Source organism: Phyllobates terribilis, unplaced genomic scaffold (genome assembly GCF_046119375.1).
Source record: "Phyllobates terribilis strain yellow unplaced genomic scaffold, ASM4611937v1 Scaffold_11__3_contigs__length_659146591, whole genome shotgun sequence".
In the NCBI taxonomy this organism is placed as follows: domain Eukaryota; kingdom Metazoa; phylum Chordata; class Amphibia; order Anura; family Dendrobatidae; genus Phyllobates; species Phyllobates terribilis.
Window position 1 is genome coordinate 305,963,045 of NW_027362771.1, and position 18,191 is coordinate 305,981,235.

The 18,191-nt window shown below is 47.5% G+C and overlaps 1 protein-coding gene across 2 annotated transcripts in view; it reads left to right on the forward strand.

Annotated features, from left to right (window-relative positions):
- The window catches only part of LRGUK (leucine rich repeats and guanylate kinase domain containing), a 90,696-nt gene that overhangs the window by 37,669 nt on the left and 34,836 nt on the right, over positions 1 to 18,191 (forward strand). For both annotated transcript variants that reach the window (XM_073652486.1, XM_073652488.1), the window contains exons 7-8: positions 3,153 to 3,296; positions 6,227 to 6,307. In XM_073652486.1, coding sequence (XP_073508587.1) covers positions 3,153 to 3,296; positions 6,227 to 6,307 — 225 coding nt within the window. The remainder of the gene's footprint in view (positions 1 to 3,152; positions 3,297 to 6,226; positions 6,308 to 18,191) is intronic.

Below are 18,191 nucleotides of genomic sequence, written 5' to 3' on the forward strand. Positions count from 1 at the left end.
TCAGAAGCTGACCATTATTGCTATGTACATATGTTATTTCCTGAAACAATAGGAAGTTAGTCTATTAAAATCCCAGTGGCCAGTTTGAAAATTGCAGAATATTTATTTTTCTTATTTTTAATAGAGATTATGATGCGTGAACAAAAATTGCCAGAGAGGTTTTAAAAATACATATAACACAAAAGCCTGATTTTAAGCAATAGGTCTTTTTCTGATGACACGTTCCCTTTAAATATGTTTTTTTCTTAGTCGGAGACTTTTTTGCATTTGCTCTCTTTGCTTTGGCTAATAAAAGGTTACAAAAGACCAGATGGAGAGCTAGATATCAACAGTGCGAGATTCTAGGATTATATGGTGTAATTTACCAACACTTTCATACTCCCGTCTTAAACAGAAATCCTCTGCAGTGGTGTAAAATGAAAAAAAAAAAGTCAAAATTTGCATTCAAAACAGGCACAGGCAAAAATGAGCCACTTTGCCAAAAGCTGGTACAAATAATTTTATTTAAGCACCCAATAGTGTATTATGTTTTCTTACAGAATATTTGTATTTCTATAGATGTGAAGACAGAATGAAATGTGTAACATTTATTAACACACAGTGCGATATTATGGGGACACTTTGAACAAATACATTGACTAACCTAGTCATTTTATCTCTCTGACATCAATATGTTTCCAGCATCCTCTTGTTCATTTGTCATTTGGTTCATGTTGTCTGTGGCTGTGTTCCAGTCACAATGCATTAGGTATCAGCAGGAGGTGAAATCTCAGAAATGGTTTATATAAATGTTTTCCACTATCGGCGAGCACAGTTTATCCCCTTGTCATATGGATCGCTTCTATCGGATATCATTTTAAATGATTCCTTTTCGTTTGTGAAACAGTATATGAAATTGTACAAATGCCAGCGGAATCTCCTACAGCCAGAGGCAAGAATGATATTCTAAAAAATAGCATCTGGGTATAACCTTGTTATGCATCTTATATTTCAAATGTTTTCCTTTTATAAGCTCTGAACCTTCACTGACTTCATTCAATAAATATTACGTTTCCTTACGTAATGTTTCTGTACCAAGATATCTAACTTTTATTTATACTGTTTGTAGTAGAAAATAATAATGTGTCTAAAATCCTTCAAGAGCAGTCTAAATTCATAGTGTTTTTTTCCCCTTTCGGTCCCTGCATACATGGCGTACTTACCACAAACTACTCTGTATGTGTTATATGCCAGTGATTTTATTGCATAATTGCCACAGATATTGCAAGGGTGAAGTCTGCAATGATCTCCCCAAATAGACTTGACATGTTGCAAATTTGAAAATCTACACGACAGTTTAATTTACATGCAACAAATATTCAGATACTTGTTTCATCGTTTTTGCCCCTCATTAGTGCAAAGCAGGAGTACTAGTTTGGTTGGTGGAGAGGCCTTTGACAGGAGGTCTAAGGGGTAAAGGTTCTCCTAGTGGAGAGTGCCAAGTCGGCGTAGGGGGACTTACATGCTCCCCATGGCATTTAAATATGCAAATAGCTTCCTTGGAGAGGAAGAGAACAGGAGCTCTAGAACTACCTGAATATCTGGCACTGTACTATGCTGGTGATTTGCCGTTTGAAGATAAAAGCAACAAATATGCAGTGTGTGTGCATTCATGCTTCAAGGATATCAAATCAAGTGAGAAAATTTAATTATAAATTAATTCCTAGGTACATTTTAATTTTAAAATCACACTTCTTTAGTCTAGCGAGGTAATAGTACATTAAAATGGCCTGTGCCTGTGAGCATGTGCAGTAGGAAGCTCTGCTAATGTGATCTGGAGATAACCTATAGCTCATATCTCTGGGTCATAGCAGCAGCACAGCATTCAGAAAGACAGTGTAGACAGCAATGTAAGCAGCCTCTTCTTATCTCAGCACCCCTGGTATCTGCAGTATTAGATCAGAAAGACTGGGTGGACAGCAGTGTGAGCAGCCTCTTCTTACCTCAGGACACCTGTTATTTCCAGTATTATACCAGAAAGGGTGGACAGCAGTGTGAGTAGCCTCTTCTTACCTCAGGACACCTGTTATTTCCAGTATTAGACCAGAAAGGGTGGACAGCAGTGTGAGCAGCCTCTTCTTACCTCAGGACACCTGTTATTTCCAGTATTAGATTAGACGTGGTGGACAGCAGTGTGAGTAGCCTCTTCTTCCCTCAGCACCACCGGTATCTCCATTATTAGAAGAGAAAGACAGGGTGGATATCAGTATGGGTAGCGTTTTCTTACCTCAGCACCCAAGTATTAGAACAGAAAGGCAAGGTGGACAGCAGTGTGAGCTGCCTCTTCTTACGTCTGTATCCCAGGTATCTCCAGTATTAGATCAGAAATTCAATGTGGACAGTAATATGAGCAACCTATTCTTATGTCAGCACTCCTTGTCTCTCCAGTATTAATAATTGTAATTTCATTTCTCTTGCATTAGCATATTTTGCAGCAATTTATAAATCTGAGTATTAGATCAGACAATGTGGACAACACCAGCAGTCTCTTACCTCAGCACTCCTATTATCCTACAGTATTATATTAGAACGGATGGACAGCAGTGTGAGCAGCCTCTTCTTACGTCAGCACCCCTGGTATCCCTGGTATTAGATCAGACGTGGTGGACAGGAGTTTGGGTTGCCTCTTCTTATGTCAGCATCCCTGGTATCTCCAGTATTAGATCAGAATATCTACTGGGAGCACATCTACCTTTACATGAAAGGAGGGGTGGAATTTTCTACTGCACATGCTTTGTCACTTCGTTTAACATTCTAGAACAGGTCTGTGTCAGTGTAACAAGACATAGGCCATTTTAATATGCTATGGTGATTACATCTCTAAACTATACAAGTGTAATTTTCTAATTAAAACTATGGAGTCATTTATTATGCCATTTTATTTCTTTATTATTTTCTATTCCAGAAAAACTCCTTTAATGCTCCCTCTTGTTAGATTTGCAAACATGATCTGTGGCAGATTTCTGCGGATGGCATTCAGATTTATGTTGCAGATGTGTAGTTTGAAGTGGTGGGGATTTACATGAGGATGAGCTCTAGGTTTTTCTCCTGAATTTGTGAGAATAAGTATTACGGCTCTAATTCTTACGGATGTTTTTTCATTTATGTTCAAGGCTTCAAATCAAATTAAGAACATCACTGGCTTGGAAAATCTGAAATCATTACAAACGCTGGACCTCTCCTCTAACCAGATCACTAGTCTTGAAGGTCTGGAGGGTTTGAAATTTCTGCAGACTCTTAACATTGAAGACAATGAGGTAATAGCACATACGTGTGTGTTTGTGTGTGTTACTTCTGCAGAGAAAATAATAGCACATTAGTTTTGTCTATAACATCCAGTTTATAGTATTGGTCCATTTTAAATAAAGTGACAAATATAGTAGATTCATTATAATAGGAAAGTACACGGATCGGATAACTTTAAGTATTGGGCGATGTTACAGTATACAGTGCCTACAAGTAGTATTCAACCCCCTGCAGATTTAGCTGGTTGACACATGCGGAATTAACTTGGCATTGTGACATTTGTACTGTAGATCAGCCTGGAAGTGGGAAATGCACTGCAGCAAATTTTATTTTTTTTTTTTTTTAAAAATGTTAAAAGTTAATTCAGAGTGTCATTTATTATTCAACCCCTCAAACCACAAGAATTCTGTTTGGTCCCCCTAAAGTATTAAGAAGTAGTTCAGGCACCAAGAATAATGAGCTTCACATGTGTGGATTAAAGATCTCTTTTGCCAGCCTTTTCTGACTATTGAAGACCCTCCCCAAACTTGTGAACAGCACTCAGACATGGTCAACATGGGAAAGACAAAGGAGCATTCCAAGGCCATCAGAGACAAGATCGTGGAGGGTCACAAGGCTGGCAAGGGGTACAAAATCCTTTCCAAGGAGTTGGGCCTACCTGTCTCCACTGTTGGGAGCATCATCCGTAAGTGGAAGGCTTATGGAACTACTGTTAGCCTTCCACGGCCTGGACAGCCTTTGAAAGTGTCCTCCCGTGCCGAGGCCAGGCTTGTCCGAAGAGTCAAGGCTAACCCAAGGACAACAAGGAAGGAGCTCCGGGAAAATCTCATGGCAGTGGGGACATTGGTTTCAGTCAATACCATAAGTAACGTACTCCACCGCAATGGTCTCCGTTCCAGACGAGCCCGTAAGGTACCTTTACTTTCAAAGCGTCATGTCAAGGCTCGTCTACAGTTTGCTCATGATCACTTGGAGGACTCTGAGACAGACTGGTTCAAGGTTCTATGGTCTGATGATACCAAGATCGAGATCTTTGGTGCCAACCACACACGTGACGTTTGGAGACTGGATGGCACTGCATACGACCCCAAGAATACCATCCCTACAGTCAAGCATGGTGGTGGCAGCATCATGTTGTGGGGCTGTTTCTCAGCCAAGGGGCCTGGCCATCTGGTCCGCATCCATGGGAAGATGGATAGCACGGTCTACCTGGAGATTTTGGCCAAGAACCTCCGCTCCTCCATCAAGGATCTTAAGATGGGTCGTAATTTCATCTTCCAACAAGACAACGACCCAAAGCACATAGCCAAGAAAACCAAGGCCTGGTTCAAGAGGGAAAAAGTCAAGGTGTTGGAGTGGCCTAGTCAGTCTCCTGACCTTAACCCAATTGAAAACTTGTGGAAGGAGCTCAAGAATAAAGTCCACATGAGACACCCAAAGAACCTAGATAACTTGGAGAAGATCTGCATGGAGGAGTGGGCCAAGATAACTCCACAGACCTGTGCCGGCCTGATCAGGTCTTATAAAAGACGATTATTAGCTGTAATTGCAAACAAGGGTTATTCCACAAAATATTAAACATAGGGGTTGTATAATAATTGACCCACACTTTTATGTTTAAAATTTAATAAAATTCAACTGAGCAACATAACTTTTTGGTTTGTAAGATTTATGCTTCTGTTCATAAAACCTACTCTTGTTTGCAGTTTGAAGGCTCTAACTTATTTGCATCTTATCAAACCAGCTAAATCTGCAGGAGGTTGAATACTACTTGTAGGCACTGTACATCGGGAAACGAGCCTGACGTATGTTGTAGGCTAGATACACAGACGCTTTTGTTTGATGGCTTGCGTTGGATGTTATATAGATGAATGATCAGGTGCTGAAAGTTGCCGTCGGAAAAGCTTTTTACACAAATATGCTTACCAAACTATGGTATCTGCAATAGTTAGAAATTTCGAGAACCAGACAATATGTTAGAAAATACCCCAAAATACTGCCCTTGTCAATGGATCTCTGTTCTCCTTTTGTTCTCTATTTCATGTTACAGTTCAAAAAAACTGTACATCAGTTTTTCTCACTTTTTCACAATTTTTGCTTGTTAGAAAGGTCCCTTACCCAAAACAAAAGTTGCAAACACAGAAAGACGAGTGTAAAGTGAGGTGTAGAGTGGTTCACACCAGACAGTCCCAAATCTTCACAATGAAATGCCTGTTTTACCCCATTGGGACCTTTATTAATAAGCTGTATCAGTGGGGACATCTGGCTAGTAAGTTTCTCAGCAATGCCATCATAGGTGAAATAAAGCATTACACAGTGCCCATTCAAGTCAAGTTTATCCGTCTTCCAAAATAAAAAAAGCTCTTTCTATGTTCCCTTTTATTGACTGACTCAAACGTCCCTAAGGGGATATATGAAAATAGTAAAGGTAGCTGCAGTCTGACCACTTTTTAGAGGTGAGTTGAATGATTTGTTTTTGTGTTCAGGAGCACATTGCTTCCCAGCTTCCTGGCTTTCTGTTTGCTGGGGGTTGATGTGCTCCTGATGATTGACAATTCGAACCTACAGTTTGGTTGCACCTCTTGCCTGAACTGCGCTGCAAGCAAAAGCAGCTGTGCCTGCACAGTATTGGAGTAACGTCGGAGTACTGCATTTGACTAGGTCCTGGCATCTGGCCAGCTTTATTGCAGCACTTGCAGGCTCTATAGCAAAGAGCTAGAAAGCGCTGCACTCATTGCTTAGAAGACCGGCTACCTCCGATTGATCGCAGAGGTGGCCAGTAACCTAGACAAGGTGCAGTAAGCGATCAATTAAAACTCTCTTCATTCTCTCTTTTTTTTTTTTTTTTACAAGCACTTTGATATTTGACCTAGTAAAATACTGGCAATAAGACTATATTAATGTTTATTTTGGTTCTATTTTACAATGTTTCCATTGACAGATTTGTCAGATAAGTGAGATTGCTTTTATTGAAGAACTACCTATGCTGCACATACTAAATCTAATAAAAAATCCAGTGCAGGTAAGTGGTGTCACCCAACTTTAATTTTTTATAATACCATATTTTTTACTATAATTATAATGTGCCAGTGTGTAAGCTGATAAAATAAGTACTCTGAAGGTGTAAATATGGCATATATGCCAATGTACTGAGTGATATGAGACAATTATACTGTTCTTCTTTAGATTTCCTGAGAAATCAGGTTCTTCAGGTTATTTTTTCAGATTTCATGAGAAATCTAGCATGGAAATCATGTGCAAATATATATAGAAGTACGCTGGGTTTGTTTCACTGAAAATGTGTAGGCATGTCACCAGAGTACTCCTAACCCTTATTTGCATGTGCATTCCACAGAAGATTTCTCACTGGAAAATCCAATTGTTATTAAAAAAAGGTATAACTTTTATTGGGGGGACAAGTGCATATACAGCAATGCCACTGCTGCCATATATAAAAACTTGTTCACAAATTCCCTTTAAAATGAATTTTCTGCAGCTACATGATGGAATCATGCCACTCCCTGTTGAATTCACTCCACGAACAATTTTGGCTGTTTGTTATGCACTATATTAGTATTTTGTGAGAGTGTGTGTGTGTGTGTATATACAGGTGCTTCTCACAAAATTAGAATATCATCAAAAAGTTAATTTATTTCAGTTCTTCAATACAAAAAGTGAAACTCATATATTATATAGAGTCATTACAAACAGAATGATCTATTTCAAGTGTTTATTTCTGTTAATATTGATGATTATGGCTTAAAGCCAATGAAAACACAAAAGTCATTATCTCAATTAGAATAATTAACCAAAAACACCTGCAAAGGCTTCATAAGCGACTAAAAAGGTCCCTTAGTCTGTTTCAGTAGGCTCCACAATCATAGGAAACACTGCTGACTTGACAGATGTCCAGAAGGCCGTCATTGACACACTCCACAAGGAGGGTAAGCCACAAAAGGTCATTGCTAAAGAAGCTGGCTGTTCACTGAGTGCTTTATCCAAGCATATTAATGGAAAGTTGAGTGCAAAGAAAAAGTGTGGTAGAAAAAGGTGCACAAGCAACCGGGATAGCTGCGGCCTGGAAAGGATTGTTAAGAAAAGGCTATTCAAAAATTTGGGGGAGATTCACAAGGAGTGGACTGCTGCTGGAGTCATTGCTTCAAGAGCCACCACACACAGATGTATCCAGGACATGGGCTACAAGTGTCGCATTCCTTGTGTCAAGGCACTCATGACTCATAGACAACGCCAGATGCGTCTCACCTGGGCCAAGGAGAAAAAGACCTGGACGGTGGCTCAGTGGTCCAAGGTGTTGTTTTGAGATGAAAGTAAATTTTGCATTTCATTTGGAAATCAAGGTCCCAGAGTCTGGAGGAAGAGGAAGAGTGGAGAGGCACACAATCCAAGCTGCTTGGGGTCTAGTGTGAAGTTTCCACAATCAGTGATGGTTTGGGGAGCCATGTCATCTGCTGGTGTAGGTCCACTGTGTTTTATCAAGACCAAAGTCAGCGCAGCCGTCTACCAGGAAATTTTAGAGCACTTCATGCTTCCCTCTGCCAACAAGCTTTTTGGAGATGGAAATTTCATTCTCCGCAGGACTTGGCACCTGTCCACACTGCCAAAAGTACCAATACCTGGTTTAAAAACAACAGTATCACTGTGCTTGATTGGCCAGCAAACTCGCCTGACCTTAACCTCATAGAGAATCTATGGGGTATTGTCAAGAGGAAGATGAGAGACACCAGACCCAACAATGCAGACGAGCTGAAGGCTGCTATCAAAGCAACCTGGGCTTCCATAACACCTCAGCAGTGCCACAGGCTGATCGCCTCCATGCCACGCCGCATTGATGCAGTAATTGATGCAAAAGGAGCCTCGACCAAGTATTGAGAGCATTTGCTGAACATACATTTCAGTAGGCAACATTTCAGATTTTAAAAACATTTTTCAAGCTGCTGTTATAAAGTAAACATTTTTCCTATGTTTATATTACTGAAGCTAACAATCTCAATGCTACATATCTCTCCTCCAGTACTTTGCTAGTGACTTTGTCACATATCCCCCCCTCTGCTCAAAGCCGTAGGTTTTTGCTCCTTCAGTCACCAAACATGGAAGTCTAAACTGGGCATCTGCGTTACCGTGCAGCTTCCCAGTCCTGTGTTCCACATGAAAGATGAAGAGTTGTAGCCCTGAGTTTGGAATGCCATCCCTGCTTCAAGAGGCCATTTGGCGATTAATGTCTTTATACCCTTAAGAAGATCGGTCAGGTGTGCGGGATACACCACTGATAGCATCCCACCATTCTCAGAAATGCCTGAACCTGATCCTTGGACACCGGTTTTGGCCAGTTTTGGACTGCCTCCATTTTATTCACTTGCGGCTTTACTTTGCTTTTTCCAACGATGTAGCCCAGATATTTTCCCATCTTTTTCCCGATGGCACACTGCTTTGGGTTTATGGTAAAACCCCCTTTCCTCAGCACACCCAGCACCGCCTAGGCCTGCTGCAGATGACTTCCCCAGTTTGGGCTGAATATCACAATATCGTCAAGGTAAGCTGCAACGTACCTTTTGTGAGGGGGTAAGATCTGGTTTTTGGCCCTCCGGAAGATAGCTGGGACTCTTTGCATCCTTAATGGGCTTCTGGTATACTAGAAGCAACTGTCAGGTGTAAAAGAGGCTGTCTTCTTCTTGGCAATATGAGAGAGGATGATTTGTCAGTAACCGTTCGGTAGGTCCAGGGAGGTGATGTATCTGGCTGACTCTAGCTTCGATATGAGTTCATCATCACGGGGTATCGGATACGTGTCAATTTTAGCCCTTTACTTTGAAATCACCTTGCAATGGGCTTCGGGGATTCTATACGGCTTTTGGTTCACCTGCACATGTGGTTCCGTCAGGATTCCGTGTTCACCAACCTGCTTACGTCTTGGCAACTCCGAAAACAGTTCCCGGTTTCGCTGAAGCAGTTTTCGGCTGTAATGCACACGCCCGGACTGACTGGCGTGTGCGTGTTTATGTAGTGATTCCTCTGTGCCATGAACCGGAGAGTGCCTGGAGGGGCGTAACTAAGTATCTGCCCGATCCGACCAAGGTCGCACGACGGCATACGACGCCAGTGCACCAGGGAGGAACCGAGCAGAGGAACCAGGGTCTACTCCAGGTCAGACTCCGGACACCGCTGTTGACCCACACCGGGGAATACAGAGACAGGCAGACTAGAGCGCAGGCTGGGTAGGGTCCAGTACAGACTGGGAGACAAATTCGAAACCGCAGACGCGGTGGACAGGGCCGAGCAAAGCGAAACCGCAGACGCGGTGGACAGGGCCGAGCAAAGCGAAACCGCAGACGCGGTGGACAGGGCCGAGCAAAGCGAAAACCGCAGACGAGGCGGACAGGGCCGAGCAAAGCGAAAACCGCAGACGCGGCGGACAGAGCTGAGCAAAGCGAAAACCGCAGACGCGGCGGACAGAGCTGAGCAAAGCGAAAACCGCAGACGCGGCGGACAGAGCTGAGCAAAGCGAAAACCGCAGACGCGGCGGACAGAGCTGAGCAAAGCGAAAACCGCAGACGCGGCGGACAGAGCTGAGCAAAGCGAAAACCGCAGACGCGGCGGACAGAGCTGAGCAAAGCGAAAACCGCAGACGCGGCGGACAGAGCTGAGCAAAGCGAAAACCGCAGACGCGGCGGACAGAGCTGAGCAAAGCGAAAACCGCAGACGCGGCGGACAGAGCTGAGCAAAGCGAAAACCGCAGACGCGGTGGACAAGGCTCTGTTCACACAGAACAGACTAGAAGAGAAAGGCAGAACCATATACCCACAGGGTACTTGCAGAGAAGTAGTGAGTGGACCACAAACTCACAGTGACAATGAGCAGGAGTTAGGTACGAGTACAGACTCTGCAGAAAAAGGAAAGGAACGGACATAGAGAAAAAACAGGTAAAAGATAGGAGAGAGTTCAGACTGGAACGGAGTGTATGGAGGAGACCGACACTGCAGCGGGATACAGGAGCGGGTCTGGGAATACGGCCCCCAGAGAGGCGGGACGAACAGGCAAGGAGCGTGTTCAGACTGGCCTGGAAATACAGCCTCCAGGAAGGCGGAACGAACAGGCAAGGAACGAGTACAGACTGCAGGTTAAGGTACACAGATAGTTCACAGTACAGACATGGAAACAGATACTGCAAGACTGGTAACATAGACAGGACCTGGCATGTCAGAGACAAAAGCCAACTGACAGGGCAAGATGCTCAGGCATCAGTTAATTGGGGCAGCTGGTTTAAATACCAGGTGATAGACAGCAATAGGCTGAGGACGCACAAGGGGTGTGCCTGCAGCAGGTACAAAAAGCAGGAAGTGATCGGGTGCCGCCCTTAAGCAGCAGACACAGAAGCAAACAGACAGCATGGAGGGAAGCCAGAGAGACACCCTGGACTGGAGATCAAGTGCGCGCTCTTGCACAGTGGGAGATGGACCACTATGCAAGGACGCCGCCAGGTATGTTACAGTACCCCCCCCCTTACGCCCCCTCTTCTTCAGGCCTGCCAGAATGTTCCGCAGGGAATTCGAGGGCCAATCCTTTACTTCAAGGAGATCACTTCCACTGTCCACTGGAGAAACTGGTCTCATCTGGGTAGCTAGGATGCTACCTCCTATCCAGCCATCCTCAGCAACAGACGAAACGGGTGGAGTACCAGGAACAGCACACAAGGAAGTCTCTCTCCACTTATTATCAGGTAGCACCCCAGAGGGTTCAGGAGACAACTGGAAGTCCTCCGCCGGGTTGGAGGAGTGCAGAGACTCGGGGGTAACCTCTGCTTCGGGGTACATCTTGTCAAACTCACAGGATGAAATGGGCGAGGTATCAGGTACAAGGTGTAGAAAAGTCCCTGTTACCTTGTTATCTGGTGGTACCCAGGAGGATTCAGAAAACAACTGGGGGTCCTCCGCCGGGTCGGAATAGTGCAGAGACTCGGGGGTAACCTCTGCTTCGGAGTACACTAGGTCGGACTCGCTGGATGAAGCGGGCGAGGTATCAGGTACCGAATATAGAAGAGTACCTGTCCATTCGTTATCAGGTAGCACCCCGAAGGGTTCAAGAGACAACTGGAGGTCCTCCGCCTGGTCGGAGGGGTGTAGAGACTCGGGGGTAACCTCTGCTTCAGAGTACACTAGGTCGGACTCGCTGGATGAAGCGAACGAGGTAACAGGTACCGAGTATAGGAGAGTCTCTGTCCATTCGCTATTAGGTAGCACCCCGAAGGGTTCAGGAGACAACTGGAGGTCCTCCGCCTGGTCGGAGGGGTGTAGAGACTCTGGGATAACCTCTGCTTCAGAGTACACTAGGTCGGACTCACTGGACGAAGTATCAGGTACAGAGTATAGGGAAGGCTCTGTCCATTCGCTACCAGGTAGCACCCCGAAGGGCTCTGGAGACAACTGGAGGTCCTCCGCCTGGTCGGAGGGGTATAGAGACTCGGGATTAACTACCGCTTTGAGGTACCCATTGTCAGGCTCACAGGACGGAGCGGACGAAGTATCGGGTACCGGGTGTAGGGAAGTCTCTCTCCATTTGTCATCAGGTGGTATCCCGGAGGATTCAGGAGGCAACAGGGGGTCCTCCGCCAGGTAGCAGAGATGCACAGACTCGGAGGTAATCACTGCTTCAGAGTACCCTTGGACAGGCTCACCGGTTAAAGTGGGTGAAGCATCAGATACCGGATGCAGGAAGTCCTCCTGTGTTGATTCTGGGTAGGCAGTAGTCTCTTCAGGCAGGAGAACAGGTGCGCTACCCACGCACATTACCCGTCGGGGCTGCTCCGGGATACCGGGAAATGAAGCTTCAGCAGGAACCTCAAGGTTGGAATCAGGAGGTCTTTGGGAGAACAGACCCTGGCGTGACGGCTTGCCTCTACGCCTAACACGTCTGGACTGCCTCTTGAGATCGTGAGAAGTATTCCGGAGAGCGTAGTCATCCTGTCTGGATTCTGGGTGGGCAGTAGTCTCTTCGGGCAGGAGGACTAGTGCGCTACCCACACACATTACCCGTCGGGGCTGCTCCGGGATATTGGGAAGTGAAGCTTCAGCAGGGGCTTCAGGGTTAGGGTCCTCGAAGACCATACGAAAGGCCACCAGGAAGGCCTGCAGGTCAAGGACGACAGGATCCCATGCTTCCCATAGGGGGGTGACCCATTTCAAGGCATCACCCGCTAGGTAGTCAATCATAAAGGCCACTTTAGCCCAATCGGAAGGAAAATAGAGAGGGTAAACCTTGAAGTGTAGCATGCATTGCTCCACAAAAGCACGACTCTGTCTTGGATCCCCATAGTAACGTGGCGGATCCGCAGGAACGAGAGCTGATAGATCCATCTGGACGGGTGCGTAATTCGCCTGGAACTCAGCTAGAGATAAAAAAAAACAAAACATTTTTTATTTTTAATGCACGTATTCGCTGGAAAAAAGTCTCAGAGAGCGAAGGCCGTGGGGCTCAACGGGAACCATGGCCTGAGCATGCTGTAATGCACACGCCCGGACTGACTGGCGTGTGCGTGTTTATGTAGTGATTCCACTGTGCCATGAACCGGAGAGTGCCTGGAGGGGCGTAACTAAGTATCTTCCCGATCCGACCAAGGTCGCACGACGGCATACGACGCCAGTGCACCAGGGAGGAACCGAGCAGAGGAACCAGGGTCTACTCCAGGTCAGACTCCGGACACAGCTGTTGACCCACACCGGGGAATACAGAGACAGGCAGACTAGAGCGCAGGCTGGGTAGGGTCCAGTACAGACTGGGAGACAAATTCGAAACCGCAGACGCGGTGGACAGGGCCGAGCAAAGCGAAACCGCAGACGCGGTGGACAGGGCCGAGCAAAGCGAAAACCGCAGACGCGGTGGACAGGGCCGAGCAAAGCGAAAACCGCAGACGCGGTGGACAGAGCTGAGCAAAGCGAAAACCGCAGACGCGGCGGACAGAGCTGAGCAAAGCGAAAACCGCAGACGCGGCGGACAGAGCTGAGCAAAGCGAAAACCGCAGACGCGGCGGACAGAGCTGAGCAAAGCGAAAACCGCAGACGCGGCGGACAGAGCTGAGCAAAGCGAAAACCGCATACCCGGCGGACAGAGCTGAGCAAAGCGAAAACCGCAGACGCGGCGGACAGAGCTGAGCAAAGCGAAAACCGCAGACGCGGCGGACAGAGCTGAGCAAAGCGAAAACCGCAGACGCGGCGGACAGAGCTGAGCAAAGCGAAAACCGCAGACGCGGCGGACAGAGCTGAGCAAAGCGAAAACCGCAGACGCGGCGGACAGAGCTGAGCAAAGCGAAAACCGCAGACGCGGCGGACAGAGCTGAGCAAAGCGAAAACCGCAGACGCGGCGGACAGAGCTGAGCAAAGCGAAAACCGCAGACGCGGCGGACAGAGCTGAGCAAAGCGAAAACCGCAGACGCGGCGGACAGAGCTGAGCAAAGCGAAAACCGCAGACGCGGCGGACAGAGCTGAGCAAAGCGAAAACCGCAGACGCGGCGGACAGAGCTGAGCAAAGCGAAAACCGCAGACGCGGCGGACAGAGCTGAGCAAAGCGAAAACCGCAGACGCGGCGGACAGAGCTGAGCAAAGCGAAAACCGCAGACGCGGCGGACAGAGCTGAGCAAAGCGAAAACCGCAGACCCGGCGGACAGAGCTGAGCAAAGCGAAAACCGCAGACGCGGCGGACAGAGCTGAGCAAAGCGAAAACCGCAGACGCGGCGGACAGAGCTGAGCAAAGCGAAAACCGCAGACGCGGCGGACAGAGCTGAGCAAAGCGAAAACCGCATACCCGGCGGACAGAGCTGAGCAAAGCGAAAACCGCATACCCGGCGGACAGAGCTGAGCAAAGCGAAAACCGCAGACGCGGCGGACAGAGCTGAGCAAAGCGAAAACCGCAGACGCGGCGGACAGAGCTGAGCAAAGCGAAAACCGCAGACGCGGCGGACAGAGCTGAGCAAAGCGAAAACCGCAGACGCGGCGGACAGAGCTGAGCAAAGCGAAAACCGCAGACGCGGCGGACAGAGCTGAGCAAAGCGAAAACCGCAGACGCGGCGGACAGAGCTGAGCAAAGCGAAAACCGCAGACGCGGCGGACAGAGCTGAGCAAAGCGAAAACCGCAGACGCGGCGGACAGAGCTGAGCAAAGCGAAAACCGCAGACGCGGCGGACAGAGCTGAGCAAAGCGAAAACCGCAGACGCGGCGGACAGAGCTGAGCAAAGCGAAAACCGCAGACGCGGCGGACAGAGCTGAGCAAAGCGAAAACCGCAGACGCGGCGGACAGAGCTGAGCAAAGCGAAAACCGCAGACCCGGCGGACAGAGCTGAGCAAAGCGAAAACCGCAGACGCGGCGGACAGAGCTGAGCAAAGCGAAAACCGCAGACGCGGCGGACAGAGCTGAGCAAAGCGAAAACCGCAGACGCGGCGGACAGAGCTGAGCAAAGCGAAAACCGCAGACGCGGCGGACAGAGCTGAGCAAAGCGAAAACCGCAGACGCGGTGGACAAGGCTCTGTTCACACAGAACAGACTAGAAGAGAAAGGCAGAACCAGATACCCACAGGGTACTTGCAGAGAAGTAGTGAGTGGACCACAAACTCACAGTGACAATGAGCAGGAGTTAGGTACGAGTACAGACTCTGCAGAAAAAGGAAAGGAACGGACATAGAGAAAAAACAGGTAAAAGATAGGAGAGAGTTCAGACTGGAACTGAGTGTATGGAGGAGACCGACACTGCAGCGGGATACAGGAGCGGGTCTGGGAATACGGCCCCCAGAGAGGCGGGACGAACAGGCAAGGAGCGTGTTCAGACTGGCCTGGAAATACAGCCTCCAGGAAGGCGGAACGAACAGGCAAGGAACGAGTACAGACTGCAGGTTAAGGTACACAGATAGGACACAGTACAGACATGGAAACAGATACTGCAAGACTGGTAACATAGACAGGACCTGGCATGTCAGAGACAAAAGCCAACTGACAGGGCAAGATGCTCAGGCATCAGTTAATTGGGGCAGCTGGTTTAAATACCAGGTGATAGACAGCAATAGGCTGAGGACGCACAAGGGGTGTGCCTGCAGCAGGTACAAAAAGCAGGAAGTGATCGGGTGCCGCCCTTAAGCAGCAGACACAGAAGCAAACAGACAGCATGGAGGGAAGCCAGAGAGACACCCTGGACTGGAGATCAAGTGCGCGCTCTTGCACAGTGGGAGATGGACCACTATGCAAGGACGCCGCCAGGTATGTTACATCGGCACTGTTGTTTCTGGGCCGGTGACAGTGTCTCTGCCACGGTGACACCTTTAGTCTCATCTTTTGGTCTGTCCAGCCAACCTGGAGCTTCAACGTGGTTTCTCTGTTGCCCTGTCTTGATGGACAGTGATATGAGAGGATTTTGGAAGGGAGAGGTGGTAGCGGTTAACTGGCAGGTGGGACAGGACTTGCAATATCTTAGGATTTCACAGTGACATCTGGGCCAATAGTACCTCTGCATGACCCATTTTTGAGTTTTGTCCACTCCCAGATGACCCCCAAGACATGTGAATGGGCCCTGTCCAAAACCCTTTGTCTATAGGGTCCTGGTACCAACAATACTCCACTATCTTCTCTCTCACCTTAGTAACTTGGTACAATAAGTCCCCACTCAACATGAAATAGGGAAACCTGGTGTCAGCCCCCGACTCCTGTGTTATGCCATTTATAACTGTTACCTTATTGAACGCCTCTTTTTGAGTTAGATCCCTATGTTGGGTGAACCCAAAATTTTCTCTGGTCACCCCTATCTCAGGAATGTCTGCCTCATGTGACACTATCTTCTCCTCTTCACCCATAACACAGAAGGAAAATCGTCAGACTCTGAAATTGTTGGGACTTTTTTTAGGGCCAACACGTTTCTTACCCAAGCAATCGAGGTCTCTGCCCTTCTCCCACAAGTCCCAAAACAACACAAAGTCCCGACCTATGATAGTTGGGTGTAATAAATTCTGGACCACGCCGACCTCATGTGACTCTGCCCCTTGGGCCGTCTCAACGACCACTCTGGCCACTGGGATAGTCTTTAGCATCCCCTTGAATGCAGCGGACACCCACCTTCTTCCCAGGGATCAATTGGAGAGGGAGTGTGGCATTCACGAGAGTCACCAAACTCCCTTTATCTAGTAGTCCAGTCATATACAGGCCATTCACTTTTATAGGACAAGCTTGGGGCCCCTTGAAGGGTGGACAGTACACACTGAGAGCTGGTTATGTGTAAAATGAACACCGGCATCCCATGCTACAGTCCATTTGCTCGGTGGTCAGGGGACAATGGGCAGCTAAAAGACTTTTGCCGTGACATCTCCAGCAAATTACATCCCTTGATGAGGGCCTTGGCATGACCTCTGCCGCCTCCTTGGACTTTTGACGCCCCAACCCTTTTTTAACCTCCTCCCCCCAGTATGGAATGAGTTGCCTCCCCAAGGACCTGTCGACCCCCTGATATCTTTTGACCAGTCCGACCAAGTTAACAGCATTTCGGGGATCTCCCTGGGCAATCCAAGTCTGCATCGGGCTCAGAAGGGAGTGCACTAACCGTTCCATTTCAACTCGCTCCACCATCTGCGCTGGTGTAGAGGACTCCGGCTGTAACCTCTTTTGGACAGGGTGCAGCAGATCAAATATTTGGGGGTGGGGAGGGGGCGTTGTCACAGTGGTATGCCCAATGGTGGACCCGTTGTGCCCTGACAGACATTGTCACCCCCAAGGGCGCCAAAATTTCTGTTTCAATTTTTCAAATTTTTTGGCATCTTGTAAGGCTAAATCATAGTAGGCCTTTTGTGGTTCCCCCATTAAATATGGCACCAGGACTTCCATTCACTACTCTGGCAGGAGTTTCTCCCTAACAGCGACCCTTTCAAACACGGTTAAAAAGGCCTCTGTCGTCACCCGGGGTCATTTTCTCCAAGGCTTTCCTTACCACCTTCTTACAGAGAAATCATCAGCTGAAATTGGTGTTGGAGCTGCCGCCGTGCCACCAACCGCCTCTGTGAGTAAACCAGTCGGCTGCTGCTGTTGTCGGCTCTGTTGCTGGTGCTGTTGAAGCTGTTGTTGGTGCTGTTGCTGCTGCAGCTGTTACATAAGCAGCTTACTTTTCTTCTGTTGTGCCAGCTGTTGCAGGTGCTGCTGGTGCTGGCTTTGGATCAGGTGCTTGATGAGCTCCTCCATTTTGTCTGACCGCTGTTCTATTCTTACAGCCACCATCACCCAGGACATGAAGTCTGTCCATAACAATCACACTTACTTTGTGGGAATCTTGTCTGCATTTCTAGCACCAACTGTGGTAGATCAGCTCACTTGGCTGCACATAGAGGCAGACACAGGAACACTGTCTCTTTAAATCTCCCGTGGTTTATTAAGAGTTTGGCATAAACCACGGCAAAGTTAGCAAAACAAACGCTGCCTTCCCGGCCTAACAGGAAAAACAAAACATAATGTATGGCACAGTCCTTGTTGCTACGGGTAACCGTCCACTTCAGGAACAAACAACCCAATGTTTAGCTTTCCTTCACATGGCAATACAGCTCCGGCACTTGTGCCTCCAGACCCACCCCAAACCAAATGCTCTCAAAGGCTGGGAATTTATCCTCTGACCGCCTCCTTCTCTGCAAGTGTTTAATCACCCTAGCAATAAACATGGCTGATTAACACCTCATCACTTTGTGTGCTGGAACACTTTTCCTATGTTTATATTAATGGAGCTAACAATCTCAGCGCTACACATCTTCCCTCCAGTTCTTTGCCAGTGACTTTGTCACAATATATATATATAATTGCTGTCATTGACTGGCGCCCATGTGTAGTTTTGACACTGATATTCAGATTAATAATACCATCCTACTTTCTTGAACCCTGAC